The 18,059-nt window shown below is 51.4% G+C and overlaps 1 protein-coding gene across 1 annotated transcript in view; it reads left to right on the forward strand.

Moving 5' to 3' along the window:
- AGBL4 (AGBL carboxypeptidase 4) overlaps positions 1–6,332 on the forward strand; it is a 713,485-nt gene extending 707,153 nt beyond the window's left edge. Inside the window, 2 exon segments of the mRNA XM_051999731.1 lie at positions 1,587–1,683; positions 4,431–6,332. Coding sequence (XP_051855691.1) covers positions 1,587–1,683; positions 4,431–4,551 — 218 coding nt within the window. The 3' untranslated portion in view covers positions 4,552–6,332.
- The last annotated feature ends 11,727 nt before the right edge of the window (positions 6,333–18,059 follow it).

An 18,059-nucleotide genomic window follows, 5' to 3' on the forward strand; every position in this document is an offset into this window, starting at 1 on the left:
TGTTGGAGGGAGCCCGTGGGCTCTTGACCTGTCGTCTGCGTTCTGACTTCTGGAGTCAGAGGATTGAGAGAGGTCCCGGACTCTGACTTCTGGGATCAGAGAATGGCAGAGCCGAGGAGCCGTTGAAGAGCATTGAATGAGCCCCTCCCTCACTTTACAAAGGAGGGAGGGCAAAGTTCCAGGAGCTGAAATTGGGAGGGGGGAAGTGTTGTTTCCCCGAGGCTCGGATTTCTGGGATCCCCCCCCAGCACCATTTCCCCGGCACTTGTCACTGTCCGGGCCCTGGGAGTGGGCACTAGTGGGAGTGATTATTCTCACTGTCCCCGTGGGGGGCCGACGGTGCCCTGGGACTAAGGGCTTGCCTCAGACCGCAGAGAGACCTTGGGGTGTGGGCAGGGTGCAAACCCGGACTCCCCCCGACCCCAGGCCCAGCCCCCCCCTGACATGAGCGACTGCCTCCCTGCCCCCACTCAGGTCTTGCTGTCGCACCCCTTTGGTGAGCCCCGGAATGCCCGCGTTCCAGCTCGGCTTTGGGGAGCTGCCATTTTGGCCGCGCTTGGTACAGAACGTGAAGCTTTACGGCCCAGCGGCGGGGCCTGAATCCCGGGGCCTGAATCCCGGCCGCCTCTGCGCCGCTCCTGTTATTTATTCCCGCAGTTTGGAAGCCTCTCACAAAATGATTTACTGCAAATGGGTCTGTTTGGTGGAGAAAGTGGGGGCAGCGAGGGGGAGGGAGGGATAGAACATTTTCAATTAAAACAAGCTGTCTTTGGAAAAAGATTTAAGATACAGGGAGAAGGAGGCGAGAGCTTCTGTGGCGAGGAGACCTTCTTAGCCCGTAGTGAGAAAGGCCCAAGATGAAGACGGGGACGCCATTTGGGGAAGAAATGCCAGTTTTCTCTCTCAGAACCTGATGTTTCCCTGGGGTAGCTGTGGCCGAAAACCTGCCAGGGACGGGGGGCTCGCTTCTCAATGATTCCGGATGCCTTTGGGAAGTCCCACAATCCAGTGGGGGCGACCCTGAGCGTCGGGGCAATAACGATAGCTGCCATTGTGACGATGACGGCGGGAATGGTGACCCTCCCTCCCTCCCTCGGCTCCTGGGAGAGGAGAGGGCTTTGAAAAGGGCTGGGAGTGAGCGGGCGACAGCTGTCTGGTCCTCTCTCCCCATCGGGGCAGTCGCCTGGAGGCCCCGCGGCCTGGGGTTTTAGGGACAATGTTGCCAAAGTGGAGAGTGACCCAGGAGGACGATCAGGAGGGATGGAGCCTGGGGCCTTCCCGGGGGCTCGGAGTAACGACCGGGGGAGAAGAGAAGGCTCAGGGGCCTTCCAGTCGTTAAAGGGCTGTCAGCTCCCTGACACTAGTCCTGTTCGGCGTGGGCCCGGCGTGGGCCAGAGAGGGAGCTCCGAGTTAGCTCCGACCCTCCCGGAGGGAGGGCTGTTCCCCGGTGGAGCGGGGGTCCCTCCGGCCTCGGGCTCTGTGAGCACTTCCCCTGGCCGTGGGCTGCTGGCAGCCCTGACCCCTCACGCCCTCTCCTTTCCTTTAAAATCTCTTTTTCAAAAAGTTCCTTAACCGGAGACTCCCAGACATGAAGCTGGGGCGGAACGTGGCTCGGACCTTCATGGACTACTATCGCCTGAACCCCATCGTGGAGAAAGTGTCCTACCCCGTGCCCAGGGTCAGGTAAGGAGCCTGGAAGGGAGGGGGCACTGCCAGGCCCGAGAGGGGCAGCCCGGCACGCCTTCCCGGGCGCCAGGCCCTGTGCTAGGAGCCCCTGGGAAGGGGACGCCCCTCAAGGAGCCCACAGTCAAACGGGGGAGACCTTCCTGGGCTCCCTGAGTGTCAGGGGCAATAACGATAGCCGCCATGGTGACCATGGGACAGTGACCCTCGGCCCTCCCTCGGCTCCTGGGAGGGGAGAGGGCCTCGAAAATAAAAGTTAGAACAAGGACCTGCACAGTGAACGTTGAAAACTACCTTTGCCTGTATTTCAAAAATAAGAAGCTATTATTAAACAATAAAATAAAAGGAGGGAGAGGCAAGAAAAACTAAAGGGCTGTGGGGTAGGAGGCCGCAGGGCACCCTTCTGGGCCGGATGCAGATCTGCTTCTCCTGCTGACAACCTGTGTGACCCGCTGTAACAGCCTCAGTTTGCTCATCTGAGAAATGAGTCGGAGAAGGTGATCCCGGGGGCGCTCTCCAGCTCCAGGTCCTATTGCGCCCCCTGTACCCTCCCTGGAATCAGGCTCCTGCCCAGCGAGCGTGAGTTCTAGGCCATCGTTCAGGTCTTGGGGAACAGAGGTTCCCCACACGGAGCTTCTGCCGGAATGAAGCCGAATCGCTAACAGCCGCCCTGAGTCCCAAGGGCCAGAGCCCGGCAGCCTTCCCTCCCGCTCTGAGTCGGAGAACGTACACAGACGGTCAGCCCACCGCGCGCATTTATTAAGTGCCTGCTGTATGCCAGCTATTCTGCTACGCCCCGCAGAGTCAAGCACTAGTGAGAAAAGTCTGTTCTCAAGGAAGGTCACTCTTGCCCGCAAGAATAGTCTGAGGGGTAAAAACTGCTTAAACCGAGATAAGTGAACCTCCAACCTTCCATTCAGGAGGGTCCAAAAGGGAATGAGGTGAGTCTGGCCTGTTCTTGAGGAAGCCCCTTGTTGGCTCTGCAATCCTCCCTTCCTTTCTCAAGGTTTGCCAACCGCTTTCTTGAATGTTCTGTTCTCGGATCGCCCCAAGAAACGAGCTAGTCCGGAGTCTGCAGGCCTTTTCTTTCCTTTTCTGAAGGAGAATTTCTCCAGTCTCGTAGTATCTCTGCCATGTCCCACTGCTTGTTGTTTTAGAACCCACCATGTTCCTCACAGCACTGGGGCTCATCAAGGACATCTGGGTGTTTCTCGCCACCTCCTTCTTCCTCATCTCGGATACCCCCCCTCCATTATTCATTTTTGTTCTGTTTCCAGCACAAAGGTCCTTCTTGACTGAGAAGACAAAAGGAAAAAAATGAGCAATATTTCCTCCTTCTTCTTGTCATTATCTCACCCTCTCTCCATTCATCTTCCTTTCCCCTCCCAATAGAGATTTTTTTTTAACTCCTCAAAATCATTTTGTTGTCCTTAACTTCCTGGACTAGCCTCATACCTCATTCTGAGCAACAGGAACTAAAATACAATTTTAATGTGATTTTTTTGGTCAGTTAATAAGCATTCATTTTTTTTCTTCTTTTCCACCTTTGGAAAAAATGAAAAGAAAAACAAACTCCTATAATATATATGTGATAGTTCATCAAAACAGATTTTTCCATTGGCCCTGCATAAAAACATATGTTTCATTCTGTACTCATATTCCATTATCTGGAGTGATTAACACGCTTTGTTGCTGGATCTCTGGGATTGTTGTTCATTAGATCGGTAAGACTTGTTCTAAATATTTACTTCAATTGAGGCATAGTAGATTTTGCTTCAGACTCTGTAAAAATGTGTTCCCGGCAAACAATATCTTGTTAAATTCTGTTTTCTCACCCATCCTCTTCCATTTCATGGTTGAATTCATCCCATTCACACTCAAAATTATGACTATTCATTGTGTATTTCTCTTTTGTATGCTACTATACTTTTCATTCTCTTGTTTTCCTACCCCTTTTTTTATAAAGAAAAAGAGGGTAATAAAAAGCAGTGTGCTCAGCTCTAGGGATCTAGATTTGTGGCAATGAGTTTCCATTTTCCCCGAGTCTTTTTATCCTGAACGGGGAAATCTAAGAAAAAGTCACTGACCCATCTTTCCAGCGCAGGTCAGCATAAAAAGACAGAGAGCTCTATGGATATTTCAATGCATGGAATATTTCATGTTCTGTGACCAACTTTGGCCTTCTGTGTTCTATCTTCGAAATTAGTTATTTAGCCAACATTGGTTAAATATTTACTCTTTGGACTTAATTGAGCACGGGATGTGACAGGATCAGACCCCCTCTTCAGGAAGATCGTTTTGCCTTAAGTGCAAGGTGGTCTGGAGGAGGAAGGGCTTGAGGCAGGGAGCTCAGTCCCCAGGTTATTTCACTAGTCAAGGGGTGAGAGGGTGAGGATGAGGACTCGGATGCGTGCGGTGGCTATTTCAGAAGAGAGGAGGGAAAAATGAGAGATGTAATGGAGGTACCCGTGAGGAGGCTCAGCAGTGTTGAATATGTGGGACGAGCGCAGGGAACAAATTGAAGAGGACCCCGGGTTTTGGGCCTGGGTGATGGAGGATGGTGTCCGTGGTGTAATAAAATCTTAGCACTGGCCTCCCATGTTCTAAGGTCCTTCAGCTCAGAATGCTTCTGGGTCAAGAGTCTAGGAATGTGACCTATTTGCAGCCCATTGTTCCTAGCAGATGCAGAAGTCAGGTTTGGGGCTCATCGTGTCATTCTTTTCTCTCTGATTTGTCCCCCTTTACAGGAAGGAAAAATCACCTCCCTTCAAGTACTCACATGTTCGGGCCCAGACCAGTTCCCACTCAGCCCTCAAAGGAGATAAAAAGAGCTCTTTCAATCACAAGGACCACTCACAATCTTCATAAAGCCCCGAGGATGCTGGCAGGGGCCGGGAGAGGGCCCCCCTTGGAGCCAGCAGAGGCAAGAATGCCTCAAAGGAGCGTCCGGAGGGAGAAGCTCCCCTTCATTTCCCGCTTGAGGAGTTCTGAAATGATAAGTAGCCTGGAAAAAAGGGGGAGAAATGGGAGGGGGAAGGACACAACAATTCCTCTATTGATCCCAATATTGGCCAACCAAAAAGAGAGCTGCATCCGGGCCCGAGGAAGGGCTGTGTGCACGTATACTCTCACACGTGTATGTGTGTGCTTATAGACATATACACATGTACTTATATGAACACACACACACACGTATATATGCCATATAAGCATACACTGAAAAATAACGGGATTACGGCCTCACTCAGACTTTATACAAGCCAGAGTGCGGCCGGCCTTGGGACGGATATGGCGGCGGTTGACTTCTGACGTTCCCTTTCACTGATGATAAATTGAATGCAGCCCCTGAGCCCACTTGCTGCTAAGCCAGTAGAATGCAGATGATATTTTCTGTAGCCTCCCAGAGCTGCCCACAGAGACCCCACCCGAGGCTCCGGCCCTCCCTCCCCCTGATTTCAGCTCTGTAGCCACGAAACGATGGGTGGGCCCAGAGGTTCTGGTTCCCCCGCTCCTGTCTCATCCCTACAGGTGAGAGCGGCCGACGCCCTTCTCAGAGCCCGCCGGCTGCCGCCCCTGCCTCCCCTCCCAGCTCCCCGGCCCAGCTAGTCTAGCGTGGCAAGAGAGGCTGGGCTGGGGCGTTCCCCTCCCCCATCGGACACCCCCTTCCTTCCAGAGCTCCCCAAGTTGCCTATGTTGCTATGAATTGTTAGTTTCTTCAGCAGAGAGAGCCGCTCCCGCGGCTGTTTCCTTCTGTGGGGGGAACCTTAGCATGAAGCTCCCCCCCCAGCAGATGCTTCCCTGGAAGCTGCCCCTGTGCCCCCCGGAAGCTGCCCCCGAGCCCCCTGGAAGCTGCCCCCGAACCCCTGGAAGCTCATTTGGGAAGCCGGCTGCAGCCCCCGAGATTGGGACGCTTCCCACAGGTCTCTCCCTCCGCTCCTCCATCCCTGGATATCCTGAGAGCAGTGCCCAGCCTTACCCAGACGGGGCCTGGCAGCGGCGCCCACGCCCATAACCCATCGGTCACGTTTTGTGGCAGATTCGGGCTCGGGGGAAGGGATGGTTACCAGGAAAAGCTGGAGAAGAGGAGAAGGGCCATCCTTCCCCCAGCTCCCTCCCGGGCCATGTTTGAAGGAGAGCCATGAATGACAATTTTAAAAAATAATCCGGAGCCCCCTCTCCATCCTCCTTCCCAAGGTGGCAGGGGTTAAGTGGCGGCTGTTTTTTCTGCAAGGGAAAGTGCCTTAGTATGATGAATGTGGCCTGAGCGGCTGCTGGCGGCTCCCTGTCTGGGTAAGCAGCGCGATGAGTAATTGTGACAGCCGATAATTAAAATGACCTCACCGAGACACGGATTAGGAGAAGTGCCAGGAGCGGGCGGGGGACGGGGACGGGCCTTTGAATTCATGCTGCATCCGCGGACAGCTCCTGTTGGGCCCGCGCCCCTAGGTTTCTGTTGAAGATGTTCAAAGTTAGTTCTAGAAATGGAGAGAGAAATGTCTTTTACGTGTTTTCCTCTTGCATGATGGTCTTTAAACATTGATGCCGAGAGTCCTATGTTTATGGGCTCAAAAACACCTGGCTGTGTGTACAACCCATCTCAGGGGGGCCCTTGTCCTGGAGAAAGTAGAAATAAAGTCATTTGTGCACCAGCCGACTCGCTGTGAATTTTCTTCCTTCATCTCCTTCTCACCGCCTTCATCAGCCATCAGTTCCTCCGCTGGGATTTAGAGTCAGCCCCCACTTAACCCGGGGGCGGCCTTCCGACTGTCAGACCTGCTCCGAGCATCGTGAGGGGTTCAGAGTATCTGGGGGGGATTGTCTTGGAGGAAGTGGAAATAAAGCCCCGCTGGCTCGCTGTGAGTTTTCTTCCTTTATCTCCTCCTCACTGTCTTTGTCAGCCCATCGAGAAATCCTGCCACCAGATGTAGAGTCAGCCCCCACTTAACCCGGGGCGGCCTTCCGACTTTGAGACCCGGCTCCGAGCATCATGAGGGGCTCAGGGGACCATGTTCCGTGCCGGGTGCTTGTTAACTGGAGCATGCGGGATGGGGGAGGAGGCTCTGCACCCACCCCTCCCTCCATCCCCCCTGGCCGTCCTCCCATCCAGCATCTCCATTCCTTCTCCATTCATCTCCAGTCCTTACTCCCCGCGCTCAGAATTCTGAGGGGACATGACAGGCCCCGCCCTGGAGAAGCTTGTAGTCTAGTTGTGATAGGAGCCGAGGAAGGAAATTAGTAAGTGCGCTGTATTGGCCGCAAGGAGAGGACTCTGGGGAAGGGACCGCCGTCCCCCAGCCTAAGTCAGGAGGGATCCTGGAGAGGAAGGTGAGGAGGATGCTGTCATGGAGGTTCCACGTAAGGAGCTTTCTCCAGATCGGAGCCAAAGGCGGAATGCTTCTCCCATTTCCAGGATCCCAGGTCCAGCCCTGACCCCCTTTAATCACAAGAACCCCCCACCTCTGGACATTTCACTCTCTCCACACATAGGTAAATGGCGTCCCAGCTTTGGGCCCCCTCCCCCCAGGCCACAGGCAAACCCGCCTTTCCAGCGGCAGAAGGCAGACCTGCAGGTCCCACGGAACCGCTCCAGCTCAGAACCTGCCTCGGACCCTTGGCCGTTCAGCTACAACCTGAGCTTGGGGCCCGATCCTTCCCGCAGGCTGGAAGAAGCCCCCAATCCCCTCCAGGTCTGGGGGTCTCCCCAGTGTCCTCCCCCGCAGTCACACCTTCGCCCCATCCTCAGGCCCAGTCCGGCCCAGTTCCCTTGTGTCTCCTCGTGCCCCAGCCTGGCAGGAGCTGGCCCGGCATCCCGGACTCCCTCCCCCCTACGCTCCCCACCCGTTCCGGGCTCAGAGAGGCGCCTGGGACCGTTACTTCTGCGGTTCTGGACTGAACTGGTCCAAGCTCCGCCCCCGGCTGTCTGAGCTCGCAGTGTGCGGAGGGATCAGAGCTGGGGCCAAGTCCTGCCCCGTCGGTAACGGTGACTGTGATCCAGTCGCTTTCCTTCTCTGCAAAATGGGTATAACTGGCCTGTTAACCTGTAACAAGCCGTAGAACGGGGAGCTTGTGTATGAGTGCGTCCGCTCATCGATCCCCTGTGACCCCCGGGTTCTCCAAAGGCCGGGAGACTTGTGGGGAGGTCGGAGCCTTGGGGAGACCCCCAGGGGGCCCGTGACTCCTCCTGCCCCTTCCCCGATCCCGTTCTTGGGCAGCCTCCGTCAGACCATTTCATTTACGGCAACAGCGTCTGCGGGCGTGGCCCAGGGGCTGAGGCAGGATCGATATTTGATGCTGGTTATGAAGAGATGGCAACCGGAGAGGCCGCCGGACCGCTCTGAGCCGCGGAGCCCCTGGCCTGGCGTCCCCACCTCCCATTGGTGCCCACCCACCTGCCCTGAAGGGGTCCTGGCCGTCCCAGCCCGGGGGAAACGCCCTAAGCCAGGGGGACGGAGCCATGAGCAGCGGAGGGCAGGAAGGCTGATGAAGAAGGGACGGCTCCTGCCTCTTGCTGTCCTGTTTTTTTTTTTTTTTTAATATAAAACAAGCTTTTTATTTTCAGATGCGTAGATAATTTTTGACATTAACCCTCCCCAAACCTTGTGTTCCCAATGTTTTGCTTTCTCCCTTTCCCCACCCCCCAGATGTCAAATAATCCAATATAGGTTAACCAGAATCCAAGAAAGAACGGGCAGTCCTTCTATACATGTTTCCACAATTATCTCGCTGCACAGGAAAAGTCAGATCAAAAAGGAAAAACATATAAAAATTATTAACAACAAAAAGATGGAAAGGCCGTGCTGTGACCCACCCTCAGTCCCCACCGTCTCTCTGGGGGGGCAGACGCGCTCTCCGTCACAAGATCATTGGAACGGAATCATCTCATTGTCGAAGAGAGCCGCGTGCATCAGGATTGATCATGGTATAATATCGCTGTGCACGAGGATCTCTTAATTCTTCTCACTTCCCTCGGCATCAGTTCTGCCAGTCTCTCCCGGCCTCTCTGAAACCCTCCTGCTGATCCTTTCCTACAGAACAATAGTGTCCCATAACCTTCCTATCCCACCTCCTCAGGGCAACTCCCGTTCCAGCACAGTCTGAACGGAAGGCAGCAAGGGCGGTTTCTTCAAAGAGGCCACATGTTAAGATCTTGTTCTTCATTCCCTGCTGGAAGACTGAATTCCTTCTGGTTTGACAAATGACCAAACGGGCCCACGGCACAGCCACAATACTGACCCAGAACGCTGTCTGGCAAGTGAGCGCCACTATTTTCCTCGGTCCATAGGCCCACTGCTGACCATGCTGTCTTCAACCTTATTCACCCATGGGTCATCCCCTTGCCCTCGGTCCCTAACAGGCCTGAGGGGAAGAAGCCATTCTCGGCCAGAATCACAAGATATGGGAAGAAGCCTCCAAGAGCTTGACCGATTTGTCCACAGGCCGTGCTGATCAGCCGCTCATTCACCAGTTTGTCTGTTTGGGGATTTCTGGGTTGTCTCTTCATGATGTCACGCTCAGCTTGCTCTTATGCCAGGGAAATAGCCGGCACCATGTCAGGGCCCAGGTTTCCAATTTCCTGCCACTACCAAGGGGCCGCCACAAACCCTTGTGCCCGTGGGGCCCCTTCCCCTTTTTAGGACCTCTCTGACCCAACCTGCCCCTCACCAGCCTACAAAGCCCTTGCAGCGGCAGCTTCCTCACGGCCTCCCAGGCGCCTCTCACTGGTAACCGGCACTTGCCAAGGCTTTTGGTGAAGCCGCCGAGAAGTCACTGGCAAAGCATCTGGGCCCAGTCCCGGCTCCGCCCCTCCTGGGCCTCGGTTTCCCGTCTTTGGAGTCAGGCTGACCACGGTGGGCGGGGGAAGGGGCTCCTCGCTGACTCTCTGCCCGAGGAGCCGGGGCTGCAGCCAAAGGAAGACTGATGGGGGCGCCGCGGCCAGGGCTGCGAGAGCCGCCTCAGAGCCGGACTCCGAAGGACAGAGAGAAAACGGCCAGAAGGAAAAGCCCAAAGCGCGGCCCGGGGCTGGTTGTCAGAATGGATTTCTCAGCTCATTTCTTGCAGTCTCTGACATCAGTGACCGGCATTTTCCAGAGCCCCATCCCCAAAACGCAGCATTTCTGAGTTATCGGGACCGTGAGGGTTTCTGAGTCCTCCCAGACAGGAACAGGGCGGTCCCCTCAGCCGGCTCCTGAGCCCAAGCTTCTCCGGGCCCGCTGACTCGGCAGTCTGTCCCAGGGGGGCTTCCTCCTCTCGGTAACGAGGGGAGCGCAGTGATGTACGTGGACAGCTCGCGTGGGGTCTCCCCGGCCGCCCCCTTTTCTCGCTAACGTCACGGTGGGTTTTGGGGGGGGTGAGAGGGCTGATGATCCCCCAGCCCATGCAATAGTTACAGATGGTGAGGTGCTAAAACTAAGGGAAAAGAGCAGATAATCCCAGAAAGCCAAGGGGCGGCCCACAAACGTGGCCAGGGCTTAACCGGGCCTTACCTTGGCCACCTCAGCTCTGAGGAGGCGAAATCGGAGGTTCTGCACAAACAAAATTAATGCAGCCCGGACAGCCGATCAATAAACATGTATTAAGTTCCTACTGTGTGCTTAGCGCTCGGGCCAAAAAATATACTGAAACATATTCTGCGGAAAGATAAACATCTTCACGTCAGATTTCTCTAAAAAAGGTTTGCTATTGGAGATTTATGGGGAGCATTCACACTTTCCTAGGTGTGTAGCATACATAACCTGAAACTATTCCCTAAGAGATCTCTGACCAAGGGATATGAATATTCTGTTCTCAAAAGAATCACAAAATGTTAACTATTATGTGATAGAATGCACCAAATCACTAATTATAATAGAAATGCAAATCAAAAGATAAATGACAGAATATGGAGATAGTTAACACTAGAGGGATCATGGGAAGACAGGTATTCTAGTGTATTATTGGTGGAGCTATGGTCTGGAAAGCTATTTAAAATTATTGATGTGGGAAAAATTCCTTTCTAGATTCCCACCCTCTCCTAGTTAATAATGTAAATTGTCCTTTAACTCACAAATCTCTTTGAATTCCAATAGAAGATCCAGACCTGTTCCCAGCCCCACCCAGATCTGAGCCAACTTTGGGGCTACACCCCAAAGCCCCTTGAGCTAAGTCTCCTATTATAAAAAGGCCACGCTGGGAATCCCTCTTTGCAGAGATTCTAAACATGGTAGCCATGTGAGGATCCTCTGTCCACTGGACCCTTTGTCCTGTGCCCTCCTTATCGCTATCTTCACCTATCTCCTTACGTCCAAACCTAATAATAAACCTCTTTTATCAATCTAGCTCTCCTGGCCAATAAATACTTTTATTGGGAACTCCAACCGCTACTAGACCCCATTTACCCCCGTATCCTTGCGCCGAATCCAAGGGGGTTGCAGGGGGAGCTTTGCTTGACTCCCTGTACCCCAAACCTGCCACTAGACCTTCACTAAACCCTAATCTCATTTAGGTCCCCCAAATCTAGACCTCAACATTATGTCTATGATGTGGCTAATCTGTCCATACCCCTTATTTTTTAATTCAATTTTATTTTATTTTCAGCTCCAAATTCTCTTTCTCCCTCTCCACCTCCCTCACCCAGTAAAAAGACAAGAAAACCAAAACCCACTGCAAATATATATATATAATTATGCAAAGCATATTTCCACATTAGATCTCCACAAGAAAAATAAGGAGAAGAAAATATATTCATTTTGTGCATGTTTAACATATATTGGATTACTTGCTGTTTGGGGGAGGGGGATGGGAGGAAGGGAGGGAGAAAAAATTTGGAGCACAAGGTTTTGTAAGGGTGAATGTGGAAAACCATCTTTGCATGTATTTTGAAAACAAAAAGCTATTATTTTTAAAAAGGGAAAAAAGAAAATATATTCTTTGTCTGGAGGTAGATAGTGTAGTAGAGCGCCATCTGCACCCAGAGAGAGTCTTTTGGAAATGTGGTTGGTCATTGTGTTGATCAGTGCTTTCAATGCTTCTTATCTTTACAATTTGGGGGTTTTATATAAAATGTATTTATATTATATTAATATATTATGTATATTTATATACATCGTTCTCTTGATTCTACTCTTTTCACTTTGCACCAATTTATACAATTTTTTGTATATACAGATTATACCATTTTTATGACGTCATCCCATTCATTATTTCTTACAGCATAATGGCATTCCATTGATTCCTACACCATAACTTGCCCAGCCATTTCCTGATTGATGGACGTCCTCTCCGTCTCCGATTCTTTGCCACCACAAAAGAGCTGCTATAAATATTTTTGTGCGTGTGAGTCATTTTCCTCTCTCTTTGATCTCTTTTGGACTTAGTTCCAAATTTCTTTCCGGAATAGGAGGATTTAGTTCACAGCTTCATCAAGGATTCATTGAATCACCTGTTTTCCAACCTCCCCTTCAGCATTTGTCACTTTTCCTTTTTTATCATCTTAGCCAATCTAATAATAACAATCTCGGAGTTGTTCTTATCTGCGTTTCTCTAATTATTAGTGATTTAGAATATTTTTCATATGGCCATCGATAACTTTTTTTTTTCTTTGAAAACTGCCTCTTCATATCCTTCGTTCATACCAAAGATTCTACTGCTAGATACCCACTTCCAACAGGTCATTAGCAAAGGGAACGGTTCCATAGGTACCAAGACCTTTTATGGCAGCAAAGGAAATAGCAATAAGTGGCAGAATAGTGGAATAAATTGTGGTTTGTGAATTTAATGCAAGAAATGATGAATAAGAATCATTCAAAGATGGGAAGACTTTGGTCAAGGAACTCATCGGACCCTAGAAAACAATATACATGATAACGACCACAATGGGGTCGAAAAGAACAACCTTCACAAAACAACTGAAGAGAAATGTTGGTCAGTTATAGAACTGGCCCCATTAAAGAGACAGCAGAAGATACCTCTTCTTCCTTCCCCTCTCCCTCCTTCTATGCAGAGATGGGGCATCCACAAATGTGAAATATTGCATATAAGAGAAGAATTTTAAAAAATATATTTATCAATTTCCCATTTTCCCCTTTTTCCTTTTCTTAAAAAATTCTTTACAACACAGAGTAGATCTCAAGGAAAGGGTCGGGGAAAGGATCCAGAGAAAATAAAGGTAGTATAAAAAGAAAGAAAAATCAATACAATTTATTTCAAAGGAAAAAGCTCTCGGGCTCCCCTGTAGGAAATATTTTCTCCTTGATAGAATTAGAGGGGAAGCTGGCTCTCATCTGGCAGAAAATTGACTGCACCTCTGTTTGTTTTTAAATACTTGTTGGCTGAGCTCTGTAGCCAGAGGAGACTGGAGACGGCTCGGTGGATTACGGCCCTTCCTCAGCCGCGGCAGTGGACGAGTCCCTCCTAATTTGTCATTCCCATTGATACAGCCAACCATTGACTGATAATTAATGATAAAAAATTGCCTAAAAGTCCCCGGATCTTTTTCAACACAACGGTTCTCTCTCAAGAGATATTTTGCATTTCTGGAGTAGACATTTTTGAACTCAGGTGCAAAACTTTACATTTATCTTTATTAAATTGGGGAAGGAATATGGTTAAGAAAGCTGAGAAGCTGCAAGGAAGCCAGAGTGTCATAGAGCTAGCGCCGGGCAGGCTTGGAAGGGGCCGGAGGAGTCCAAAGCTCTGCTTTTGCAGCTGAAGTTTGAGGGGGTTAGGATTCACGGTGGTTCACCCAGGCTGTGAGCCTCAGAGCCGGTCACCAGAGAGTTCAGGGCCTTGAGCCTGTTCCACATGAGAAGTAGAACATTTACGCTTGTATTGTGCTTTCTTACTCATTTTCTTTCCTTTTTAATCTGATTTTTCTTATGCAGCAAGAGAATTGTACAAATTTATTGGATTTAACATATATTTTAACGTGTATAACATATATTGCCATCTGGGGCGGGTTGGGGGGAGGGAGGCGAAGATCTGGAGCACGAGGCTATGCCAGGGGCGGTGCAGACAGATTCTCCCTGGGTATGTTTTGGAAATAAGAAGCTTTCATTAAAAAAGAGAGAACTGGAACCTTTGGCCAGAGGAAGGAAGCGTGAGGCCGGCTTGGAGACCGGCAGAGACCGTCCTGGGCCTCGGTGAGGTCTGCCTGACCCAGAGGCAGGACCAGGAGCGATGGTGTTGGGGACGGGGAGAGATGGATGACAAAGACCGGACAGTCCCTTCCTGGGGGACTTCGCAGATGACTTTTAATCTGGCAGGAGCGTTTGTCCTTCATTTCAGAGGGGACCGCTGGTCTCCCGGGGCAAGGGCTTGAGCCACCTGTGCCCAGAGCCCTCAGGCCGGCTGGTGAGCTGGAAGGCATCTGTCGGGAGCTGGAGGGCATCTATCGGGAGCTTGACTGTGTCCTGAAGTCCTAGAACACGTGACTAAAGGGCTGGTCAGTGAGAGCCTAGGAAAGGAAAGCTGCTGGGATGCCTTCAGACTGCAGGGGCCCACAGCACTCACACTGCTCTCCTCCGGGCAGCTGCCCAGCACAGTGGGCAAGTGCCCGGCACAGCGGGCCTCTTCCCTTTGGGCAGTCTGGGGATTCTGGCTCTTCTCTGGTCTGGGATCTCTCCCGCCCTTCAGCAAGCACGGACCCAGGTCCCGGATCCTGACGCCGCGTTCTCTCAGTCCCGCTTGTCGGGGCCTGCGGGCCCAAACTCCTTAAGCGTATCGAGGTCGCCTCTCAGCATCTCCTCCTCGGCTGTAGCACCCCGCGCCTCCTTCGCTGGCTTCCCATTTTCCTTGGCTGAGAAAACAGAGCCGAAATAAACATTTGGCTCAGGCTTATTGTGAGCATCATTATCATCATCCCACGCCCGTGCCCAGGAGCAGTCCCTGCCCTTCTCAGCTCTCCTCTCTGCCCTGAAAAACAGACACCAAAGGGGCGGATGAGAGGGCGTCGTGGGCTTTCTCGGCCCGGCTCTGATGCTGCGGGAGCCCTCCACCCTCCTTTGTCGCTCTGTCACCTGCTTTGGCTCCAGCTTCTCACAGACCTTTAAAGCCCGAGCTGATGGTGAGCGCCCTGTGCAGCCCCATCCCCCGGGAGGAGCATCTTCATGGAGTCAGACGGCAGGGATCTGACTTGTTCCCAGGAGACAAGTGGGAGCTCTCGGTGGCGGCCTGAGGCAGTGATGGGCTGGGGACGTGGCCAGGGCGCCCTCCCCCACGTGCCCTTCTTGGATAGGTCTTCTTCTGCTTGCTTCTTCTCAGGACCCCGGGTTTGTCCCGCTGCCCAGCCCGGCTGCCTAAGAGCATTTGTGCACAAGCGTCTAGGGCTGTTTTATCCCCGGATCTTCTTTTGGACATTGGATAGGAGGCAGCCAAGCAGAGTGTAACTTGGATTTGAGAGAAATGAGAAAATAATTTGGGGAGAATCAGATTCCTCCTTTTCTTTTATCTTCATTTCAAAGACCTCAATCTCTCAAGTTTGAACTAAACTTCTCTATGCAAAAACTCGCCCAGTTGGGGCAGCCATTGTGTCCTGCTCAGGCATGGAGCGGAGATGAATTCTTTGAATGGATTGACCAAGTCTGGGGCTGTCTTAGGAGTAAATGATGGAATCAAAAGTCAGGCCCAGCCTCTTCCTGTAATATTCCTTCTTTCATTGGTTGTTGGCCAATCAGAGTTCATTATCCCCCTTGGACCCTTCTCTTCCAAAAGGGCATATAAACCATGAGCCGACAGCCATGATGGTCTTTGGTCTGAGAGAAAGAGACACACAGAGAGAGACAGAGATAGAGAGAGACAGAGACAGAGACAGAAAGAGACAGAGACAGAGAGAGACAGAGACAGAGACAGAAAGAGACAGAGACAAAGAGAGACAGAGAGAGAGAGAGAGAGACAGAGACAGAGACAGAGAGAGAGAGAGAGAGACAGAGAGAGAGAGAAAGAGAGAGAGACAGAGAGAGAGAAAGAGACAGAGACAGAGACAGAGAGAAAGAAAGAGAGAGACAGAGAGACAGAGAGAGAGAGACAGAGACAGAGAGAGAGACAGAGAAAGAGAGAGACAGAGAGAGACAGAGACAGAGACAGAGAGAGAGAGAGAGAGAGAGAGAGAGACAGAGAGAGAGAAAGAGACAGAGACAGAGAGAGAGAGAGAAAGAAAGAGAGAGAGAGACAGAGAGAGAGAAATGGCTAAATAACCATTCTTTTATTAAAATGCTGGCATTATTAATAAAATGATTAAATTACTTGGAAATTGTGTCTCTCAAGCCTTTTTAAATGCTGAAAGGAAGACTTGGGGTGGAACCCTCCTACCTTTGTGACCCTGGGGGTGTTGCTTCATATTTTTGTATCTCAGTTTCCTTGTCTGTAAAATGGAACCAGAGAACTGGGAAAAGGTGAGCCCTTAGCACATAGAGCAATAGGGCTAGGAGAGAAGCTAGAGACCATGTCTGCTCAATCTCCCATGGGGGATGGGGGAGAGGCAGAAGAGATTTGCCCCAAATGTACCGACCGCCGCAGTGACCGGAGTCCGGACTCTGAGCGAGGTCCCGTGACTGGGAGTCTGCCTGTGGCCGCGACCTTCTCAGGGGCTGAGGCGGAAGGACACGCTCCCCATCCTCATTCACAGCGGAGCACACAAGGCCTCGAGTGGGACCGTGGAGATCAAACACTCGGCCGTGGCCGAGCGTTCCGCGGCCCGATCCCGGCTTGGCCGTCCACCTCCTTCCCTTCTTGGGCTAGGCCCCACTCTGTGCCAGGGCAAAAGTCTGCCCGGGACACACATCCACGGGGCTCTGATAATACTTGTTTATTAGTAAAATGCATCTGATCCAAGCAGCCTCTGTGATAAGCTCATTACCCATCAATTTAATTAGCCGATTTACATTGAATTTACATTTCAATTAATGTCTTTAGCAACAAAGCCTCGGCCTAAATAGGGTGATTGCCTGGTAGGCACAATGTGTGAGGATAAATGGGCACATTCTGCTGGAGAATTCTTATTTTCCATTTTTTATTGCCATAAATAACCCGAATCATTACTGCTCTTTAGGGGCACGTACCCAGTTCCTTCTGGGCCTAATTAGAAAGACTTAGTACCTCATTAAGCAAAATGGTTTTGGAGGCACAGAAAAACACTCTTCCAATCGTGACTCATTAGTTTCAACAGAAGAAGGGGAGCCCGGGAAGGGGGCACTTCTGTCAGAAGGACCCCAGCGTCCTGAGTCCAGTGCAAAGTTGGCCGCAGCTCTTCCAGCTTCTTCCGCGGCCGGCGTAAGCTTAGAGAGCGCAGCATCTTCTCTGGCTAAGCTGCTCACTCTAAGTCCCGTGGAGCGGGCGGCCGGGCTAATGGACCGTCTCTATACAGGGCGGCCTTGAACTTGGGCCAGGACCCCGAATAATCAGCTGGACCCATGATCACTCGTCCCAACTTCCTCCTCCAGGCCTCTGGCCTGGACATTCGGGTCAGTTCCTGTCCAGTAGGATGGTCTCCCTAGCTGACGATAACCGGGCGAGACCAGAAAAATTGGGGGAAGGTCACGGATGAGAGGATGTTCGGTCCAGACTGCCCTTGAACGAGGATCCTCGACAACATCCTAGCCAGTGGCCATCGGGACTGTTGGAAGAGCTCCAGGAGCGGTCACTTCCTTGCCTATCAGTCGGTCAGCTTCCACAAACGACGGGCCAGGGACCGTGCTGTGCTGGAGGCAGAAATGCAATCGTGAAGCCCTTCCTATTTGAACAGGGAATTGATATTCCAATGGAGCAGCCGCAAAATTACACATTTTATAGGATTGCCATTGTTAGGAAGCTCACGTTTACATCTTGATGTAATCTGCCTCTCAGCAGGTTTTTCTGCTCAGTCCTGGGTTTTGCCTGTTGGAACCAAGTGAAACAGGGCTAATCCCTCAGCCACACGAGACCCCTTCCCAAAACTGTAAGGGAAGCATGGCGCAGGTGGGAAACTATGGCACTAGAGGGAGAGAGACCCGAGTCTGAACAGTGGCTCCGACATCTGTCGGGGACTCTCAGAAAAGCACCTGAATTCTCTGAACCTCAATTCTGCCATCTAAAAAATGGGTATCTTAGGGCTGGCGCGGTGGAGAGAGCACCGGCTCTGAAGTCAGGTTCAAATCTCTTCTCAGACACTTAACTCTTTCTGGCTGTGTGACCCTGGGCAAGTCACTTAACCCAAACAGCCTCAGCCAAAACAAAAAAAAAAATGGGTTTCTTGATACTACCCACCCCTAAGAGTTGTTGTGATGATTAGATGTGATAAAGTGCTTTTAAAAATGTCGTTGCTATTCTATTGTTGTTGTTAAATACTTACACAGCTCTCATGTCTCTCTAAGCCTTCTCCAGGCGAAACATTCCCAATTCTTTTAATTCTTGTGTTTCATAATCCC

This window comes from Antechinus flavipes, chromosome 4 (genome assembly GCF_016432865.1).
Source record: "Antechinus flavipes isolate AdamAnt ecotype Samford, QLD, Australia chromosome 4, AdamAnt_v2, whole genome shotgun sequence".
NCBI lineage: Eukaryota > Metazoa > Chordata > Mammalia > Dasyuromorphia > Dasyuridae > Antechinus > Antechinus flavipes.